General features: G+C 33.5%; 1 protein-coding gene across 1 annotated transcript in view; it reads left to right on the top strand.

Annotated features, from left to right (window-relative positions):
• Nucleotides 1–22435, top strand: part of LOC136028191 (laminin subunit alpha-like) — a 231253-nt gene that overhangs the window by 57189 nt on the left and 151629 nt on the right. Inside the window, exons 12-18 of the mRNA XM_065705897.1 lie at nt 1291–1449; nt 3231–3402; nt 6993–7368; nt 10019–10228; nt 13661–13844; nt 16084–16199; nt 17134–17415. Coding sequence (XP_065561969.1) covers nt 1291–1449; nt 3231–3402; nt 6993–7368; nt 10019–10228; nt 13661–13844; nt 16084–16199; nt 17134–17415 — 1499 coding nt within the window. The remainder of the gene's footprint in view (nt 1–1290; nt 1450–3230; nt 3403–6992; nt 7369–10018; nt 10229–13660; nt 13845–16083; nt 16200–17133; nt 17416–22435) is intronic.

The following is a 22435-nucleotide window of genomic DNA, read 5'->3' as shown; positions in this document are numbered from 1 at the left end:
AAATTCTAGATAATTCTTGACTGTCCCCCGGTTTCCCCGGGGATCCCCCGAAATTTTTAGAACTGAGACAGGGTTAGTAGTAAGGTATAAAATATTAATAAAACGTCAATTTGTCGAGGAGGAATTACATATGCTTAATACACGGTTTTTCTTTGTATTTTATCGAAAGAGGAAAACCTTTAAGCATTCCTGGAAACGCCTTGATCCGAATAACTCAAGAAATTTCAGCCCTCTCAAAATTTTATATGCTTGCTGATAAGCATTCAATTCATTTGTGCTCTCAATCCCTTTCGCTTTCATTTTCATTCCGATTTCTAAAGTAATGAATGCATAAAACTTGGTTATTTTATTAAAATAAACAACACGAAATTAAATTTAAGCAGAGAAAGATGCTAGTTTTTTTCTCATTATGGATCTTAGGGGCTCAATTTTGTCTTTTTTCACATTAGAACAGTTTCAGCGGTCGTTAAATCTAATGAATTGAAAACTATATTTATAGCTATTGCCGGATTGATTTTTCGGTTTAAGGAAAGACGAAATAAAGTCCCTGAAAACGACAAGTTTATTTATAATTTTAGGTGGAAATCGACAAAAATCTTTTTCGGTAGGCCGTCTGTCTTATTTTGCAATTTTAAGAACATTCCCTAGAATCCTGTGAAATGATTTTTTTTTCGTATCTGAGGTCCCAAAAGTAAATAACTAAAATCCGGCCTGTTACTGTCGGCTACGATTCTTTAGTACCATTTAACACATATAAGGGCAAAGCTTAAACTTTAGAAAAGATATTCTTTTAAGAATCTACTATTATGGATTCACAAAAGTCGTCTGTGACAAAGGTGTGACAAACGCGTAACCTTCCTTATTTTCACTTTCATGGATGCAGTGGTAACTTAACTTTGTAGATCCAAGCACGCCCCATAGTAACTGAAAATTAGAAAAAAAAACACGTTTTGAAAGAAATTACCCAATGAAAAATTATTACAATTTATAGCGGATTTAGGAGGTAACTATTTTGAGATTAAGCTCTGGATTGAAGAGTAATTATGAAAACAGATTGTCAGGAGTTCTAAAAGAGTTTCAAGAGTTTAAAAGAGTTTGTGTGAAATGATGATGAACCGAGATAAAAAGTGCATCGTTAGAATTCCAATGGGTGTAAAATCTTAAATAGGGATTTTATACTACCAGCTTGAAAACCTGAGAAAATCATATTCTATCTCGAGTTGCGCTGATGTGTCCCCTCTTCCATTTTTTATGCATTAGGAAGTAATATTTATTATCATTTTCAATCAGACTGTAATTGCAATGCTGCTGGTACCGCTGGAGGCCTTCGAGTATGTGACACAGAAACGGGAGATTGTCCTTGCAAGAAAAATGTTTATTCTCGCCAATGTGATTTTTGCAAAGATGGAACCTTTAATCTTCAAGAAGATAATGTCTTTGGATGCACCGGTAAGCAGATGGTTCCTAAAGGTGTTCTTTTTTTTTCTTAATAATGTTTTTAATAGTAAAACCAAGGGTTTGAATGTTTATTATAACTATGAACCAATAATTAATTGCCTAATCAATTGAACAATGAACCAAAAATTAATTGACTAATTAGCAACTCATTTTATTTTAGTTTTTGTGTCGCAGTGCTTCCTTTTTTCTTTTTCTTTTTTTTGGTATTGCGCAAAATATTTGCTTTTATAGGTGGGTTTGAGACTAAAGGCTTTTTAATGATAGCAATATCCTCAATTGAAACTTTAAAAGCAAGAAAAGACTGGAATCAAAAATGTACCATTGATTGTTGCTTTGTCTGTCGTTTTGTCTTAATCCATTACTGTATGATTTCTACACTACTCTGGTTACTAGCCTTGATATTTGTTTCCTCTTTTTTTTGCTTAAAATGATATAAACAATAAAACAAAAGGGGTGAATTAAAACAATGAGTTTATAAATGTAAATATATCTTCATAAATAAATACTTGCTTATACTTTACTAAAAATAGATAAATGAAAATATAAATATTTATATCAAATATATATCTATAAGTAAGAAAAATAAACCCATACTAAATCTCTATCAAATCTGTTAAAATTATACAGAAAAAATACTAAATAAAAATAAAATTATTTTAAAAAATTAATAAAATCTGTAAATGAATGAATACATAAATAAATAAATACTTATAGAAAAAAATATATCTTTTTGGCTATCCCACCAAGTGAAGTCAAAAGAACTACAGACCGAATTGCTTTTGTGTTAACCGAATTTTAAAAAGAGTAGAATTAATTTTCCAGTCAGAATCAGGCTATCACGTAACATGGCTTCAGAAAAGTTTGGAGGGAATGTTGGATCTCTGTGCTCACCCTCCTCAAAATGTCATGATCCCTCCGCAATGTTTTTCGTATGAAATCTTGCTCTGAATTTTTCTGAAAGAAAGCACACAAAACACAGATTCAAATACTACTGTTATTTTTTTGCTGTAATTTTTTCAGATGGAGCCATATTCTTATGTAACTTAGACTCAAGAGAGCAAGGAGGAGGAGCTATAGGCCCCATCACCTCCTCAAAGTGTCATGGCTACTACGATATGGTACTATGATTAATCAGATTTCCAAATTGGGTCTTCATTTCTTTTCCCGCATTTTTGATAATTTCCTTATAACGGGCATGTTTTCTGCAACTCTAATGAACTATGGCTAACTGAAAAACATGCATGCAACTAGTGGATTATCTACACAGTATAGAATCAAAGGAATGATCTATTAATAAGGGGTAAAAATTTTTAAAGATAGTTTTGGAAAACTATTTTTTCTCTGTCTTAAATATATTTTACCAGTTATTAATAGATTTTCCTTTCAATTGTAAATGAAAAGGCAGTATGGTGTGAGAAATAATTTACGCACAATACAGCATAGAGTAAAAAAAAAATGCAAAATATAGAGATTTCTTGGGGACGGGCACACAAGCCTGAAGCTTCCATGTGCTTACATCCATAGTAACTGCTGCCACAAGCGATGATTTTGACTTTTGATCCCTCCCCCCCCCCAAAAAAAAAGCGAAATTAGGTCTCCGGAAACCGGCTCTGACAAACAAAAAGTTATTTTACAACTTGTGTATGTAGTTTATTTCTGGCTAACTTTTCATGCTATGGCATTGATAAACCAGTGAGTGAATTAGGTGGAATATAAAATTATATTCATTGCGTGACGATGATGGTATTAAACCCCATTTTTGGCTTTTTAAGATTGTTCCTGCAATCCTGGTGGTTCAATTCTAAGCACATTAGTCCCTCACTGTGATAAAATATCTGGTCAGTGTACATGTCGTCCCAGAGTAATGGGAAGAGCCTGTGATGAGCCGCTGCAGCTGCACTACTTCCCAACGCTCCATCAGATGTTGTTTGAAGCAGAAGATGGGTAAGTTCATTGTGTATGAATAATTGTAAGTGTATGGGTTTTGGGTCTTTTCAATTGACTTTAGCATGTAAAATGAATTTTAGGAACTTTAGTAATATTAATCTCCATAAAGCTCACGTTTTTTTATTTTCTCATACATTTCTTATAATTCTCACAGAGTAAGGAATATTGGATAATTACTAGTAGGAATTGGATATGGTTAGTAACAGTAATTTATCAACTGTTTGCTAAGATTTTTCGGCCTGTAATTCCCCGATTCTGTCACAGCATAGTAGTAGCACATTTCATGTCCAGCTTATCACCCTCTGTCAAGCAATCTTTCAGTTGTCTTTTAGCTCGAAAGATCGTCTGGTCATGGCCACTCTGTAGCCTCTAGGGTATAAAACGGTCATTCTTGGAGTCAAACCGCCTAAAATCAAATGTTGCTTAAGATCGGACAAGCGTGAAAATGTTGAAAAAACAACAGAATGTTCTCCAACTTTGGGACAAAAAACGACGAATTATTTAGGTTGATTCGAAAAAAAGTGACAATAGTGTTCATCTGAACATTGCTGTTGCGACTGAACCTTCGAATTCAGCTCAAGAACCAATGCCAAACGCTAAGGTAGTAGCAGGTAACGAAGTAAATGTTGACGTTGGGCTTGCCATGGCAACCTTTTTCGAAAGAAGATGTTGGGTTTCCGATGAAACAAGATATAATTTACTGAACAGATATTTTAAACCAGACAAAGACTAACCTTTGCCAGTATATGTCACTGGCTCAAAAAAGGGTGTTTCTGCAAATATTATGCTTTGTTTGCTTGTGATCAAGCCAGAAGGGGGTTCCATCGAAAATTAGGACAGCTTGTCATGGAGCTTCACTTGAATGTGAAAAAAGCCTTGGGAGGCTTTTTCAACATCCGTTAAGCTCTTGCCATAAAGACGCACTTTTTTGGAGCGAAATTTTTCTGGCATCAGTGAGCAAACGAAAGTCCTTTGTAATAGAAGTCTCGAATGCTCAGAAAAGAGAAGAAATAAAAAATAAACAAGATGTAGCTTCGTCACATTACAGAAGTAATACTGTTTTTTGGAGGGCAAGGGTTTGTGCAGGCAATGTCCAGTACTGGAGTGTTAGAATTCAGGACAAACTGGTTGATATATTTGGACACCTCGCTATTGCAAAGATTATTGATCAAGTCAAATCGGATTTTTTTTTTTACCGTTCTGGCGGACTAGACAACAGACATATTGAAACAGGAACAGATGGCCCTAGGGCCTCGACTGTTGGAAAGCAAAACTTTCAGATCAGGGTAGAATTTGTCGAGCTTGCTGCTATTGAAGACTTTCGTGGATAAGGCATCGATCAATAAACCTTAAGTTGAATTGCGAAACTTCGTATCGACATGAAACTATGCAGGAGACGAGGGCTTGAGGGGCTGAAAACATAAGCAGGAATTTGCCAGGAGCTTAGACTTTTATCTCGAACAAATATGCACTGGCCAAGTATGTTTACTGTATCTCCCACTTCTTGAACTTGGTTGTCCCTGAGTTCAAGCACTGTGGTAATGTTATTCGTGAAACAATAAGTTTCTAATCTATTCTGAAAGGCCTCAGCTGAATCCTATAATTATTCACTGTAAAAGACCCTATTGGTGATGTAAAAGAACTGATCAAGTTATATGCCTCATATCTAACAAGTTCCTATCCCTATGTGAAGGCTGAGCTTGAACTATTGCGGGCTAAGTGGCTGACATTAGCTCCCAGTTTTTTACAAAGCGTTTTACCTACATAAGTGTGAGCGAGGCATATTTCTCAAGGTTTACATCCTACTCCACATTATCTGTGTCATTCCCATTTCTACAATTTGTATTGAGAGGTGATTTTCTTCAATGAAAAGAATAAATACCTATCCGCACCAGAATGTGTGAAGGCTGACTAAATGGCTTGGAACTTTTGAATTTACGCCGAGATGTTTCTGTATCAGTGAATGAGGTTCTGGAAAAGTTTTCTCTTAGATCCGTCTGCAATTTGAAATTTTGAATATAGGGTTAGTCTCTAATTCTTAATGTGTGTGCTTTTAGTTTTCGTAGACGTTACGTCAATAATGCACCTTTTATCTACTTTGTTGAAAGATTTGCCTCCCCCCCTGAAACATATTTATGCGTACGTACCAGACAGGTTTTCTACTTAATGTTTCTCCTAACACGCCAAGAGTCTCTTTTACCGTATCTTGTACCAATAACTAAAAATAGGGAGCTAACAAGAATTTCAATATTTTAATATTACTCTGAATATCTAGTCATAAATTTTCGTCATCCAAAGTGTTTGCCTATTAATGTTTTGAACTTTTTCTTAGCCAAATTCTGTTCTTATCAATTAACATAGCAAAAGTTTATCCATAATGATGCTGGATTTAGAGATGTAATCAATTTCTTCTATTGCTAACAGATTTTGTATTATTATGATGTATTAATTAGTAAATTATAGGTAAATGTTTATGCGTAATTAAATGTAACATATTGTATATTGTCATAAATTAAACAACATAACAAAAAAATTATAAGATAAGAGCATTTGCTAAGACAGTTTTTGCCCAATATCGAGTTAATTCCAGTTTTAAACAAAGAATTCAAAACACCTAAATTTCACGTAAAAAGCATAGTATTTTTCAAAAATGTGCTCGATGGACGATTTTTATTACATAGTTTTATTTAGGACAAAAAGTTCTAATAGAAGCACCGATAAGCTTTTTTGAGGCAAAGAATATGTTTTTTTAGTGCTGTCAATTGTAGGTTTAAAAATAATGACATTGTAGTTTAGTTGAACTAACTATCAGTTATGTTAGGTGTTCAGACGCTTTGCAATTTATGAAGGGGATAGTAAGGGATATATGTTTTAATCTCTGTAAATGTAGCATTTTGTTTCCTTTTTTGTTGTTCTATTATACTTTTAATATACCTCTTTTTTAATGTTCTAGCTGTACTACTCTTATTTTGCTTTGCGCTGCGATTAATTTTTTTAGCAGTAAGGTTATCATTATTTATGTCCTGAAACTTCTCTTATTGTACGCTTTTATATTTATGTCCATGTAATGAGTGTCATCAGATGCCCTACAACCTTTCTTGACTGGCAAAAATAACGAATCGAAAGAATCTAAAGTAAATAATGCCTCATCTGGCTAAAGACCTTATGGGGCCCCTACGCTTATGAAATTTAGGGTCTTCTCTGAGCCCCTACCCCCATTAGGTTTCTAGACGGATTATTTATTAACGATAAATCTAAAGAAGCAAAAGAAAATGTCAAATTTGGCCACATTAAATAAAGGACATGAAAATTAAGCATTTCAACTTTAATAACAGGTTTCGATTAAGGGAGTGAAAACGGATGAAAAATCGCTTATTCTATTAGACTGTCAGATTCTGGGGCTACCCCACTTGAAGAAGGAGTTTTATTTTAAGCAAAGTTATATTATTCATTAGTTTCTGAAAATTTACTAAGTTGATAGTTTTTTTTTTGTTTTTTTATTTGGAGTTTAGTTCAAGGAAGATCTATGGTAGGAACTACTTGATAAGAAAATTCCAAATGATCACTAATGATAGATTTCTCTCAAGGTACACTCCTGCTTCTCGCTCTGCTCCTCGTTATGCTTACGACGAAAATCAGTTCCCCAATTATTCTTGGCGTGGTTACGCTGTCTACTCAAATCTGCAGCAAGAGATCTCATATGACATTGAATTTGAAAAACCAATGATTTATCGTGTTATATTTCACTATATCAATCCTAATTCTGAATCGATCCCCGTCAAAGTAAGCCTTATATCTGACAATCAGAATTCAGAGGAACAGGTTTTCGTCACTAAGTTGGAATCAACCCGGTATCCAAGACATACCACTTTCACAGCCAGTGGAGGAATTCCGGCTCCATTTGTTATTCAGTCACCCGGAACGTGGACTGCAACTATTACATCTGAAAAACCATTGTTAATGGTAAGTCTGTTAAATTTAAATAATATTTCGACAATGTTTGGTCAATTTGTGATACACTTTATGATCGGAATGGACTAAACAATACTTATAGTGTAACTGTTGTTAGTTTTAGGGTAAGGTGGGGTATTATTTTTTTAACCTTGACTTATAGCTTTTGTTAATAAGGACTTTTATAAGTTAGATCAATGACTCCAAAATTAGGGAATGTCGCTTTACTATTAATCTTAATCATTGGCAATTTTCTATTGGCGATATAGAATATGTTTTCTTAATGTAATCGTAGCAGCATTTACTAAAGCAAACCAACAAGAATAAATAGAAAATGAGGATGACGCAGGATTAGACTAAATCCGCAAATTGCTTTCATTAGAGGTATTTGCCTAAACTTCAAAAAAAAATAAGATGAAATGTCCATGTGGTGCTTTAAGAAAGGGAAACTTTAATAGCAATTAAAAGAAAGGTTCCAATAAAAATGTGTATAGTGATTCGTAGAATTTTTAATTTGGTGCTGTGAGTATAACCAAAGTTAAAGAAAAATAAAAGTGTAGGAAAGAACGTCAAAGTAAAATAAGCAAAACAAAACAAAAAGTTAACAAAAACAAAAAAAAATGAGCAAGGAGATTTTTCCTATTCTACTCTGTTAAAAAAAAAAACAAAAAAAAAAAAAACCAGCACCAAATTCAAATTTATATTTAGAACCAGAAGATTTTGAAATGAAACTTATATCAGATTTGAATGAATTAAAAATTAAGCTGTAAGTGTAAATATACTTTTTCAGGGAAGGTTTTAAGCGCTTGTAAGCACATCATCCTGTTGGTAGTTAATTCTTATGACATAAGTATCAAACAGTGTATACCTTTTTTTCCAATGATGTCAAGTAAGAATGAGTTGAATACGGTGCCCCACAAGGCACTAAACTAGCTCTTCTTTTTTTTCTTGCTATTATCAATTACATCCTGTCTGGTTTCAGTTATTGGTTTGAATAAACTTTTTAAATATCTTGCTGAGGCTTTAGAACCAAATATTTTCAACACACACTCTCCTGCTGCTAGTCAGTTTTTCATGAAATAAGTAATAAAAAAAATATGTACTACTAAATTCCGGTTGGTGTCGAGTAAGACTGGGCGGAAATTACACGTGATGCTCCAGAAGGCAATAGACTAGCTGCTCAGCTTTTTCTTGCTAAAATCAATCACGTCCTTTCTGGTTTCAATTATTGGTTCGAATACCCTTTTTGAATATCTTGCGAGACTTTACAGGCTATAGCTCAGTCTGAATCAATTTTTTCCGATGTTTTTAAAAATTAGTACTTGGCAATCAGTCTTCAAGTCAATGAAAGGAATTCCATAATTTATCAGGTTCATCCTTCTAAAACACAAATTTTCCTGGGCCACGTTTTTGTACTCTTCTGTGTCGTCTGTGATTACATTTAGTGCTGACTGTTCGTTCGCTATGGCGAAGAAGAAGAATTGTGATTTACAGACATTAGTGGCAATGTGTCGCTTAAGTTTTCGGGCTTATCAACTGAAAATAGCATAACTTACATATATCCGACTACTCCTAGAATATGTCGGTCTCGTTTGAGGCCTGCTGGTTCACAGCGTTAATTACCTGAGTGATGATGTGGAAGAGATCCAGAAAGGACCTCAAAGAGTTGTTCTTGTGGAAAAATATACTGACTACAGCTCGCCTCTGAAATTGATAAATTTCCTAAATCTCGGCAAAAGCCGATCTCAGTGGATGATCCTTTTCGGCCACTTCTTGCTTCGAGTTTCGAACATCGCACATTACTATCACCTGCTATAACTGGCTGTGGGAACACTCGCACGAGAAATGGGCTGAAGCAAATTACATACCACAAGAACAAAAAAGCACTTCTTTTTATTTTCTGTACAAGGGTTTATAACATTTTAAAATGAGATGTTTTTCTATATAATGGTTTCTAGTGTGTAATTATAAGAAGAAGAGTGCCATTTAGTGCATTGGTTTTGCCTGTGGTATCTGTTTTGACAAATTGATTCTGATTAACGTGACTAATCAAGCACTCATCCGGAATAGGTTACTTGACTAATGATGCAATTGATTACTTTTTTTAGAAAATAAATCAAACATCTAAAAGGATAAAATGGGATTTAAATTTTTGGGAGAAGGATGCCTAGTTTAAGGTATTACGTTGAAAATGCGTCGTATATATGGGGAGATGAGATCAATCAAGTATACAAATTTTAAAATCAATATTTCTTTTCCAATTAGAAGACAGAAGAGACTTTGCCACCATCATTGAAAATTAATTTTGCATTTAGGCAAGATGAAGAAAGAAAATTTACATCTCAAGACTTTGAATGAACCTTGTTTATTGAACTCTCTCAGAAAAAAAAAATCTAGTAAATGAACCAGAAGTTACTTTTTGTTTTGTATTTTGTTTTGTGTTTTAATTTTAATACTTTGGTATTTCTACTGATGATGATCACTGTAAATGTGGTCAAAATATCTAGACTTTTGTACCTGTTTTCTCTGTCTCAATAAATGGACTTATCCCCAGTTAAAAGTTTATTTGTTCGTGTGGTGGCTGTTTTCCAACTCGCATGTTCCAAGGATTCTTTCTATTTTACCTAATACATATTAAAGCAATAAATCTATGTTTTTTTAGGACTACTTCGTCATGCTTCCCTCTGCTTACTACGAAGCAAGTGTCCTACAACAAAGAGTTGCAAACCCCTGTTCCATTGCTGGAAATGGGGATCTGTGCAAACATTACAGCTACCCCTCACTTTCTAGCTTTGATGCTATCAGAGGAGAAGCAGCCTATGTTGATGATGGTGAAACAAGAAGCAGAGCAATCCTGTTTGATGACTATAGTGTAAGTTATGGTCTATATCATTCTTGTCAAGTGCATACTACAGATGTGAGAATTTTGGCGAAATATATTTTGGGTCTTAAAAATTGGCCTTTCAGGGGGTGTCATATAGTAAAAATTAAGAAAATCTTCTGAATTCCATGAAAATATATCATCAATAGGAATATCCCTTGTTTTTTTTATTGAATTTTAGATTTGATAAAACGTGTTCTTAAATCATTTCAGTGTGTTGCGTAAAATTCATTAAAAATCATTGTTTTAAAAATTAGTCTTCGAAACTGACTTATTCACGAAAAACTTGTGCGTTTTTGTCAATGATTATGTACGAGATATATTGAAAATAGTATTCTGAAGCTAGTTTGTTTTTTCTATCTTTTGAAATTTGAAAAACAAAATTCTACAGGTAAAATTACCATTTAACGATTAAGATTGGCGAATCATTTTCAAATCAGTAATATCATTTACAGGCTTTAGTGGAGTTTGAGCTGAACTCAAATCAATCCAAGTGTTGACCCGACCCAAGACTCAGTTTCATTAATAGTATTCATTACTATATGTTATCTTGCGCGAATATGAGTCAAAATAAGCTTAATTTTTTTTTGCAATTAAAACATTCATAAATTCTTCTTGATATTATCGGTATTTTTCTAATAGTTTTTCTTAATATTCTTAACTTTTATCAACTAATCTTTCAAAGGACAATATGTTTTTCGTAGCTTGCACCTAACGAATAGCTGTCAAAACAATAACCGACGCCGTTTTATTGTAGGGGTATAGTTCTTCTTGTAAGGCTATAGGTTCCAACTTAGTTTGCTCAGGTGAGGAAGTAAGGCAGTTCTGAAAATGCTGTCACCTGAAATAATTTGTCACTCCTTTATGATTATGTTCAATCCCCTCAGATTTTAAACTCCTTATTTATTATAAGGGGCCTTTGTCTTTATGACCAAAAATTTTAAACGAATACCTTCCATCTCTGTAGATAATTTCTGTGAAGTATTCATCTCTAGGTATACCTTCCTTCTATGTATATTCATCTATAACTTTCATCTCTGTAGAGTATTACTACAGATGATGGTCACTGCATATTTGACCGAAAAAACTGGTATTTTGTGAAATTTATCACTGTTTATTAAAAGGATTTATCCCTATTTGAATTTTTTATTTGTCTTTCATCTCTGTCGCTTAGTTGAGATGAAGGTTTTACTTTAGGTCATTTTTGTTGTTTGATGTGAAGAATCCTATCTTCAACAGTTTAAGTCGACATTTACAGGCTCGGCTTCCATGGCTTGATTTTCGCATCTTTATTTTGGGGGCCAGGGATAAAAACAGAGTTCTTGTCTTAATTTGGTGGGTTTATTATATATGCTATAAAAGGGTCAAATTTGGCGAAAAAAAAAATCTTTTCCACTAAGACTTTTAGAAAAATAATGTTATCGAACTTATATTCAAGACTCTTTAAATTCTTTTAAGGAGAGATTGAAGCAAACGGGAAAACGTTTTTTAATCTTTAGAAAAACCTGCCTTGCCAAATATCCCTTCTAACGGAAAAAGAGAGAATTCATTTATTAAGGTTTATTATTCTCTCTTCAAATGTCTTAGCCTTTTAAAATGGTTATTTTTCCTTCCTAAACTTAGTGCAAAAATTAAACTCTCTCTCTGATAGCCCTGAATTCTCCTTGACTGGCCAAAAGGTTAGGAAATCCTCATCGACATAAACTGCATGAAATTAAAATTTACTAATGTCAATTACTTTAAGTTAAAGTAATATTCTCGAATTGTAAATGGATGCTTTAATGCTCTTGAGATGGTAAAGCTCAAGTTTGGCAATTAGACAAAGTGTTTCATTACAATTCCTTGAATAGTGTGAATTATAGAATATAGTAGCGCAACAGTTTACAGAGAAGAGGCAGCCATCTGATTCATTTAAAAAATCTTTTGCCGTTATAGTTTGCGCTGTATGAAGATCAGTAAAATAAATCCTGATTGAAAGATGATCATGGAGCCTATGAACAAGCTAGCGAACGGCTTTGTCTTGGTTGGGACCTCATAGTTTTCTTAGGGGGCCCATAAGATCTAAATTTAGTCTGGTTATAATACTTAAATGTTGGTCCTTTTTAACCGAAAGATGTCGAGCTTTTAGTAAACAAAGAAATCTGACTTCTATGACGTTCAAGTATATACCTGAAAATAGGGGAGGGGGGACTTGATGGGAATCCCTCCCCCTAGATTGATTGGAATGAACTGTCTAATGGAAATATTAAACAATAGGGGCCAAAAAATGCACATTTTCTTCTCTCCTTCCCTTTCTGACCTCTGAAGAGTTTGGCCCTCTGCAACTCTATGTTTAAGTATATCCTGAATTATGCTTGAGTGCCTTTCCTTATTTTTAAAATTAATCAAACACCTCCACATTTTCTGATAATTTCCTTTCAAGATGGTTTGATTTCTCCACGTTCTGCCCCCATGTATTGGAGCCAAGAAAGGTTTCTGGCTATTTAGCCAAATGAAATGCATGTTTGACCGAACTGCATAGACCTTTGACAAACTAGAACAGGACAAAAGGGAATTTTGACAAAAACTAATAACATTCGAGCAGATGTTATTTCAAAAACTATTACAGTATATGACTGAGATTGCGTCTTTAGTACCATTTTTTTACCATCAGACCATTTTTTTCCTTGGAGAAGAGAGGGAAGAGGCTCTGAAACAGTGTTTTCTTAGTCCGTAGTTTTTCTGGATCTTTTGATTTTTGAAGTTTTATGTTTTACTTCTGGTCTTGGTCAAATGAATCTGTCAGTGCTGATAGCAAGGCCACCGGACTAGTGAGAATTAACTAGTATCGAGGCTTCGAACTATAATTAATGTTGTAAAAGTTTTTCCAAGCACAAAAGTTTTTCAAAGGAAAGCAAAGAGCTAGGTTAAAAGCTAAAGTGAGCTGAAATAAATTCATATTTTAAGTCCAACTTAAAACGAACAGAAATTACTATAAATGAATAACTAGAACTTTGAAACATTATAAATAAATTGAATATTTGATTCAAACTTAAAAAAAGTTGCAAATAATCAGGTCGTCCTCGGTCAGGGTGGAAGGATATGATAAGGTAAGATTTGAAGGAAATGGGAACTTCCTGAGAGTGTGTAAAGAGAGACGCTTTGAATAGATTGAGATGGAAATGGAGCGTACGTAGCTGTGTTGGCCTTGGTTGGCTTGGTTCTGCGGTGCATTATTAGTAGTAGTAGTAGTAGATGTGTAGATTAAACCTAAGACAAATAGAATTTAACCTGTGGGCCAATCAACTCCTTAAACCCTCTGCAGGTCGAGTTTCATTTGGGCTAGAATGAACATCTAATGACAGGTTGAGGTTCTTGTGCAGTTTGGTGTCTTGTTAATTTTAATGTTCTATGATTTGAAATATAATAACTAATTACTTATAGACACTCCAATTCTTGGATTTGAGCAGAGCATCAGTAATAAACGAAAACCAACCAGAGATTCACTTGGATATGCGCCTTCAAAAGCCGGGACGATATGTCTTGGTGATATCTTACTTTACCCCACTTGATGGCAGGAAGTCAAATGTTCAGTTAGATATCAGTTCTGGACAGGAAAGGTTTCAAGGTATATATTTAGAATTGTATAATTTCTTTTTGAATAACATTCCTATGCTTCGAGATTGTTTTGATTTTGTGAAGTTTTCGGGATAAGGAGTGTTCGATGCAAACTTCATCATACCGGTATAAAATTTTCTGATAAAATTCCAGTGAAAATTACGTACCCTATTTGCAATAAACGACTTAATCCACTCGCGAGGACCAAAATCCCGTAGAATATATATGTTCTTCTTCTTATTTTTTCTCTTTATATAAAGTTGGTATGTTTATATATTAACTTAAAAAAAAATTTCCACAAAAAAGTTTTCCTCAGAAAAGTAAAAAGCTATTTTGAAGCAAAGGTGAGCGGAAATAAAGTCGAATAATATATCAAGTGTAAAAAGACCATAGTCGCTTTCAATAAGCACATGAAACCCAAAGAAACAGAAATTACAATCAATAGCCAAGTCAAACTAAAAACGAGTGGAAACTACCATAAAGAGGAGAACCTGACGTATTTTTACCTGAACGTATTTTTTGCACTTTAAACAATTCTTGTTATGAGCAATGTATTTCTATTTCTTATAGCATAAAAAAAAATATCACCATAATAACCAAGATTACTGAAAAGAACAAATGAATGTGGATTGACAGCTTAACACATGCTGATATTAATTCCTCAAAGTCTCAAACATTTCGCATTTACTGAAGTTATAAAATAGAAAACGTTTAAAACTTGTTCTGTTTTCAGTGAAGTGCAAATTTCGCTCTGGTCTTTAGAAAACCAAAAATGTCAACTGTAGCATTTGGCGTGTCTACTTTGAGCCAGAAAGGCGTTTATGAATAATACAAGCTCTTCATAGAACGCCGAGAAGATGTTAGTGACAATGCTTGCCCTAGGCGCTCCAGCACAACAACAACTAATGAAAACATTAAGGTGTGACTAAAACTGTTGTGGAGAATTATCGAATCAATATTAGAGAACTTTCTGAGAATGTAGGCATTTTGGTTGGATTATGACATGCAAGTTTTCCAGATGTTTCGGCCATGAAACATATGGCATCAAAGTTTGTTTTAAAAATGCCTAATTTTAACTAAAAGCATTGTTTTCTGAGTTTTGATCACAATCTATTGAATAGCGTCAAAGACGATCCAGATCTGGTCAAAAAGATCATATCTTGTTCCTGAACCGAAAAAACAAATGAAAGGACGGTGTTCTCGATTGAGGAAATACAGACCGCATCACCTGAAGATCTTAAGGCAATATTGAAATTACAAAACCTGATGGTCTTTAGAATAATTCCTTCCATCATTTCCTAATGTTTTTAGTGCAATTCTTAATGTTTATTTTTGTTTTTGAATTCTAAAACGCAATCAACGAATACGAAGCTATGAACAAGAACCCTCGTCATTGAATAACTCACCTATAAAGTGACCCCTCGCTAAAAAAAAAAAAAAAAAAAAAAAAAAAAAAAATCTGCTTCGGTATTTTGCTCGTAATTTCCGTCTGACTTAACTGACTGCAATAATCTCAGAATTTTCCCCAGGATTAGGAATCCTCACATTGTACAGCTTTCACATAGGGAGCTTATCTCCAAAAGGATTTGCGTAATATTATATATATATATATATATATATATATATATATATATATATATATATATATATATATATATATATATATATGAATTTTAAATTTTGGTTTATTCAAAAATACATAGCTTCTTTGATCAATGCATGAGGTCAAAGAGAAATATATGGGATATAGGAAAAACAGGGAATGCTGATGTAAAATTTTGGAGAAACCCTGTGCACTGTGGATGCCATGTATTTTGTCTCAATTGACAAACGTTTGGAGAAAAAGTAAATAAAAAGTTGAAAAGATCAGAGGAAACCTGGAAGACAGTGGAGTATTTATATTAAAATTTCGACCTGTGTAATGTTTAATCAACCCTGTGTTATATAGAGATATCGTTTCTTTCGTCTCAATGGAAAACCTTGGAATGAAAGTAAATACCAAACTCATAAGATTAAAGAAAAGAATGGAAAAAACAGATTATTTGTAGGAAATGTTCGAGAAATGGAAAAAAGACAGAATCTCGGAGAAACAACACAAGGAATATTGACCAAGGAATTTGTAAAAGTCCTTTGTAGGGTAGGTTTCATTATGTTTCCATCAATGTAAATCTTAGTAATGACTTTATTATGAAAGCTATTAAATTTCTACGATTAATTTTTCTATGTTACATGTATTTTTGCACTTACAGGACAAGCTGTGCTCTATGATTGTACTTACTCTTTCCCATGTAAGCAGATTGTCACAACTGAAGACGGCCAACTTGGTATTTATCCGAGTGACAACTATCTAAGCCTTGTTCTAAGAGTAAGACAGTTTTGTCTTTTCATTTTCTTCCAATCTTTCATTGAAAATATTCAGCAGATACAATTACTATAATATAGATGTTTTGAATTCCCAAAGCGTAAACCGATAGCGGTCAAGCATTTTGGGAAAATAAATTCACCCGCTAGAATTGTTCACCAGACATCTAAGATCGTTGAGTTTACATCTGCGGTAAGCCTATATCATTTACTAAAAAGGGATTCTACAGTGCTGCCGAAACAGAGGGATGTGCAAACACATAAAAACGTTTTTGCTCCCGGTGGGCATTTCAGGTTTATTGTATCAACTACCCAACCCGCCTGCTGGACCACTTCCATAAAGAAAAAAGTGTAATATATACACTTTTTGACAATCGGTGAAAAGTAATTTATTTCTCCTCCCTCATACGAAGTTTGAAGTATCCTTACCGTTCCTTGAAAAAAATTTAGTGAAAGTTTTCAACTCGATATTGCAATAAAAACAGAGTGGAATTACTAAAACTGTATATAAAAGTTATCACAATTTTAGTGAAATCTACTAATTATAAAATGAGAAATAGTCGCCTGTCTTCAGGTACCAGGGATTCAACTTCATAAGATTTTTTCATTCATTATTGGCGGGGAGGTACGGACGGGGTAGGTAATAATTAAATATAATACGGTCTCAAGTCGTGACCTCAGTTTTGATAATAAAAAGCTGCTCTTAAGTTATTTAAGCTCTTAAGATTGAATTTGTCATTTAGCCTAGAATACTAACTTTTTCTTAATATTTTTGCTCAAAAGTCAATTTGAGAACCTACCTGTAAATAAATTTCAAAGATCAGGACAAATTTAAAATATAAAGATCAGGAAAAATTCATTAATTGTTATATGATGGCGGGTTAAAGCATTATGGTGGGTTAAATGTTCTTCCTCATTAATTCTTCTTTTTTTATTAGGGAGATGAAGGAGCTAATACAGCAATTGACTCTGTATCTGCTATCCCAGCTGAGGAATGGAATTTAGATTTTATTAATCTAAGTCCTGTCTGTACCCGAAAAGATGGAAAATGTATTGGATCTACCTACCCCAATGTTCCAGACTCTTCTAAAATTGAGTTTGAACCAGTGTCTTTGGATGAAGAGGAAGAAGAACTAGAAGAAGGAGAGCCACACCATCTCCCTGATAACATATTTGATGCTACCACTGGTCTAGTATATTTGGATGAAGGGGTTCCTATGGTATGATTATGTTTTATGTCCTGTTTTCTGCTGCGTATGACTAAATAAGGAGTAATCTCCATCCGTAGGTATATAAAGTCAGTAGTTTTGATATTAGGGGTAGTCAAACTCCATTTTAGTATTGATTGAATGTTTATTTTTAGAATCGTGAATGCTTTTACTCTTTTTACCAAAATCTGTAATATGAATAACCCCTGACTGTATGCATATTAATTCATAATAACTTGTATAAAATATTGTATTACTTTCATAACATATCATGTTTATGGTCGTTATGTTTATGTTTAAAGGTCGTGTCTGACATTTTTAAACCTCTAAAATAATTGCCAAAATCCGTTTGCTGTGCTATGTTCAAAGGGAGGATCAACGGAGCAACGAATAATTTATCATGCATCGATCCACGTCATCTGCATTACTCTACTGACTCTCCCATTGACAACAACTTAGCAAATAGTTTTGACAACTAACTCAGGAATGCGAAAATGTCAGATACTACTTCTTGGTGTTGCAGCAACGATATGTTCTGGCGAGCCTTTTACACTTTTTCTTCCGTGTCAGCAGTAAAGGTTTGTGAAGATTTCTTTGAAGGTGTCTCCATATCTCTATGGTATTAGTTCTCTTAGTAAAGTGTAAATGATAAATTCTTTTGGTAATATTACCTTGTTGTCATTGATCCTTATAAGCTTCTTTATTTAGATTAACTCTGATAGCAGTAATGATAATGCTACCATTCTCGTTAGATGTGTGATGGTTGTTAATGGCTCATGTTATAAATACACTGGTAAGATGGTCAGTTAGCCTGTAAGAACAGTCAAGGAGAAAACTTGATATTCACACTAATACGATGAAGGGATGTCTCTTCCCTGTAGAAATGAGTTTTAATACCTATGAATGCCTTACGCAAGCCTCTACCATATTTGTGTGCATGTTAATTAGAAACTTCTGCTGGGATCTCCCTAAATTAACAACTTGCTACGGGGTAATATAATACATATATTATTTGACCTTCTAGCTAAATTCTTTTACCATTTATAGCTTACTAAGCTAGTTGTCATTTAGACACATGCTTTCCAAGCAAAAGAGCCAACTCCAGCTATCTGAATAGTCTGTATCTTGTAAAAGCAAAATTATTTTGGAACGTAATGGATATGCTTTACAAAGCTTGCTTCAATAAGCAGTTTAAATAATTTCAAAACTGGTTAGAAGTGCTTTTTTTAAGCTAACAGTCGTGTTTCTATGGGCTAATTAATTTTTCTAACAAGTTAGGAAACTGTTTCTTCAGCGTATCTAAAAATTTTCTAAGAGCAAAAAGTAAGGAAGCACAGTTGACACTGATTGGCTGAATGTAAGGGGGACGAAACTTTGGTATGGAAGTTTAGGTGTCAGTTATTGGATTTGAGAATATGGTGTAGTTTTCAGAAGTTTCAAAGAGGCATTATTACGGATCTTTACCGCTTGATGGGTTTTAACATCAAGTAGGAATAGGGTAGATTATGTTACTTATTTGCGAAAACATAATATGCAGCAGAAATCTTGGAACCCGGCCCTGGGACTCACCTTTCCCTCCTGCTCATAAATATCTGCCTGAAGTACTACCATTTTTTAAAATTGTCGTGTTTGTAGATAATTTTGTTATTTTTGTATCTCATAAGAATTTATTTACGCTTTTTCATAAACTTAACAAAACAATTTTAACTGCGCATGATCATTGTAACAAAATTTGCTGTCACAAAATACGAAAAAAATTCAATATATAATTTTTTTGTGGATTAAATAAAACAATGTTAAGTTGTTTCTTTACTTTAATAATATAGCGTAACTCTTGATGATAATTTTAAGTATTCTGAAGCTTTTTTTTATGAAAATTTGTCGCTTCGAAAAATCAATACAGTATCGCTGAAAATTCCACGAAAATTGCAATTCTTTGGCGTTTATGTTACTTTTTCTCAACTTTCATTCTAAAGGCAATTTATTTTTCTTTGTTGATCCCTATTTCTTCTGCTTTGTCTCTGTTTGGACATCCATGGTTCCTTCATTTTATTAACTCCTTTCAATTTCACAAAATAAAGCGCATTAGACGAATATTTAACGTTAATTACATAAAAAAAACTAGTTTTTTTAACTGAAAGTAAGGAGCGACATTAAAACTTAAAACGAATAGAAATTACTTCGTATATGAAATGGTTTGTGCCCTCCGCAATCCCTCGCTCTTTACGCTAAAGCTTTTTATTGTTTTAAGAAGCAGAATTGTGGCAAAAAGTCAAACTTTAGCGTAAAGAGCGAGGGATTGCGGAGGGGACAACCCATTTCATATACGGAGTAATTTCTGTTCGTTTTAAGTTTTAATGTCGCTCCTTACTTTCAGTTAAAAAACTAGTTTTTTTTTATGTAATTTCTGAACGTTTTTGAATTAATGCATGTTTAATTTTGGCTATCCACACATAAATTATTAAAATTAAATTTGCTTATTAATTCCTTTTTTGGCTAAATGGCTTTCTCTTAGTTTTGATCAGACGATTTTGAGAAATAAGGGATGGGGAAGGAGGCCTAGTTGCCCAGCAATTTTTCGGTTACAAAAAAAGGCAACTATAAATTTTAACTTTAACGATTTTTTTTTATTAGTAAAAAATATACGTAACTTGAGAATTAACTTACGTAACAAACTTTTATATTCTTTAATTTTTATTATGTATATGAGGGGGTTTGTACCCTCGTCAATACCTCGTTCTTTACACTAAATCGTAATTTTTGTCCCAATTCTTTAAGAATGACCCCTGAATCAGAAAGGCCGTAGAATAAATAGTTGAAATTACTAAAAATACTATAGCATAAAGAGTGAGGTATTTATCTCCTCCTAAATACCTCGCTCTTTATGCTAAAGTATTTTTAGAACCCCTCATATGTGTAATAATCTCTGATCGTTTTAAGTTTCAATGCTACTCTTTACTTTCAATTGAAAAAACTTTTCCATGTTTATTTTTTCATTGTTTTCTTTTATGGTAATTTAAAAAATCCTGCGTCCTTTTCATTGAATTTCTGTTCCCTCATGACATATTTCTCCAAGGAAAGATCCTCTCACATAGCCCCCTCCCCTCAACCCTGCCCACAAAACCAAAATAAATCCCCTGAAAACGACTGTACACTTCCCAATAACCATTATTATATATAAACACTGGTCGAAGTTTGTAACTTGCAGCCCCTCCCCCAGGGACTGTGGGGGAGTAAGTCATTCCCAAAGACATAGTTATTATGGTTTTTGACTATACGGAACAAAATGGCTATCTCAAAATTTTGATCTGTTGACTTTGGAGAAAAATGAGCGTGGGAGGGGGCCTAGGTGCCCTCTAATTTTTTTGGTCACTTAAAAAGGGTACTAGAACTTTTCATTTCCGTTAGAATGAGCCCTCTTGCGACATTCTAGGACCACGTGGTCGATACGATGACCCCTGGGAAAAAAAATAAAAAAAAATAAATACGCACCCGTGATTTGTCTTCTGGCAAAAAATACGAAATTCCACATTTTTTTAGATAGGAGCTTTTGCTTATAGGGTTCTCCGATACCCCGAATGCGATGGTGTGATGTTCGTTAAGATTCTGTGACTTTTAGGGGGGTGTTTTCCCCTATTTTCTAAAATAAGACAAATTTTTTCAGGCTTGTAACTTTTGATGACAAAGACTAAATTTGATGAAACTTATATATTTAAAATCAGCATGAAAATCTGATTCTTTTGATGTATATTTTAGCATCAAAAGTCCGTTTTTTAGAGTTTCGTTTACTATTGAGCCGGGTTGCTCCTTACTACAGTTCGTTACCACGAACTGTTTGATAGCTGATCGTCAGTTATTCACTTTTTTAATTCATCTGATTTATTTTCCATTTATTAGCACAATTTCACCACAACTAACACCATCAACTATGTCAACTATTTGGCGCGTATGTTTTTAGTCAGCTTTCATAAAACTTCCCTCTTTTTAATTAAGACAACCTAGACCCTAATAGCACGATTAGCGTCTAGTTTGTGAATACTGGACCAAAAACTTAAAATTTAATTCCAACCGCCTTTAGAAATTTTGCTAGTTAAAAGTAGTTTTTGCATTTAGTTAGGAAACATGTAGCGGATCTTTCTTAAAATAGCCCTGGAAACCGAAATCCTGAAAATATTTGTTTTAGTTCTGATTTTCTGAGGAAGTAAATACTCAGGATGTAATTCACTGAGGATATAAGCTTTTTTTTATTTCTAGTGTTGTCGCTTTTTCTTGTACTGTCCAATCTAATGGTGATGTAAGTTGTTATTAAGTATGCCATTTGACATCTGAGCTGTTATTTTACTGTAATTTTTGAACTGTTATTGTGCTTTATGTTATATTATTTCTGTTTTTGATGTGAACGAATATTGTCTGTCCATATTTTTGTTAAAAAAAATAATATACTAATTTTGCAAATGGATGTATAATTAGTAAGCCTTCTAAAGTTTCACATTATGTCATGGTTTGTTTGAAATTTCTAAGAAATAGATCCCCTTACATGTTTTTGGGTGAACCTTGTTCACATTTTTTAAATTCGAAGGAAATTTAGCCCCAGTTGTAATTGGTTTTCTTAAGTTTATTTTCTTCCAAAATTAGTCTTGAGCTCAGACTTAAAAAATAAGTCAGTTTAAAATCTTTGCGCAACTTTCTGATTTGTGCAAGGTTGAAAGTGTTAAAAATCTATAAAAGAAATCTTTTAAGCCGTTAAATAGCCAAAAATGTGTAGTATTATGTATATTTTTAAATTTTAGAGAGAAAGAGAAAGGAGATGGGGGAGAGGGCCCAGTCTTCCCCTCCTCTTTCCTAGTCATGTCTTCTATATGTTATAAAATATCAGTCAAACCGTGGTAGAACCATTGGCTCTTTATCTAGTTTACTAATTTTTTTCTTTAAATTGAACCTATTTTAGCTGAGGTAATGTAACAGTTTTAGTATTTAAACACAATCTAATTCAAATACAAAGTGTTTTGTATTTTTAGGTTAATTTAGTCAA

Source organism: Artemia franciscana, chromosome 6, assembly GCF_032884065.1.
Source record: "Artemia franciscana chromosome 6, ASM3288406v1, whole genome shotgun sequence".
NCBI classification, from domain to species: Eukaryota; Metazoa; Arthropoda; class Branchiopoda; order Anostraca; family Artemiidae; genus Artemia; species Artemia franciscana.
Note: the sequence above shows the minus strand (reverse complement) of the source record. Positions and strands in the feature narration are given on the sequence as shown.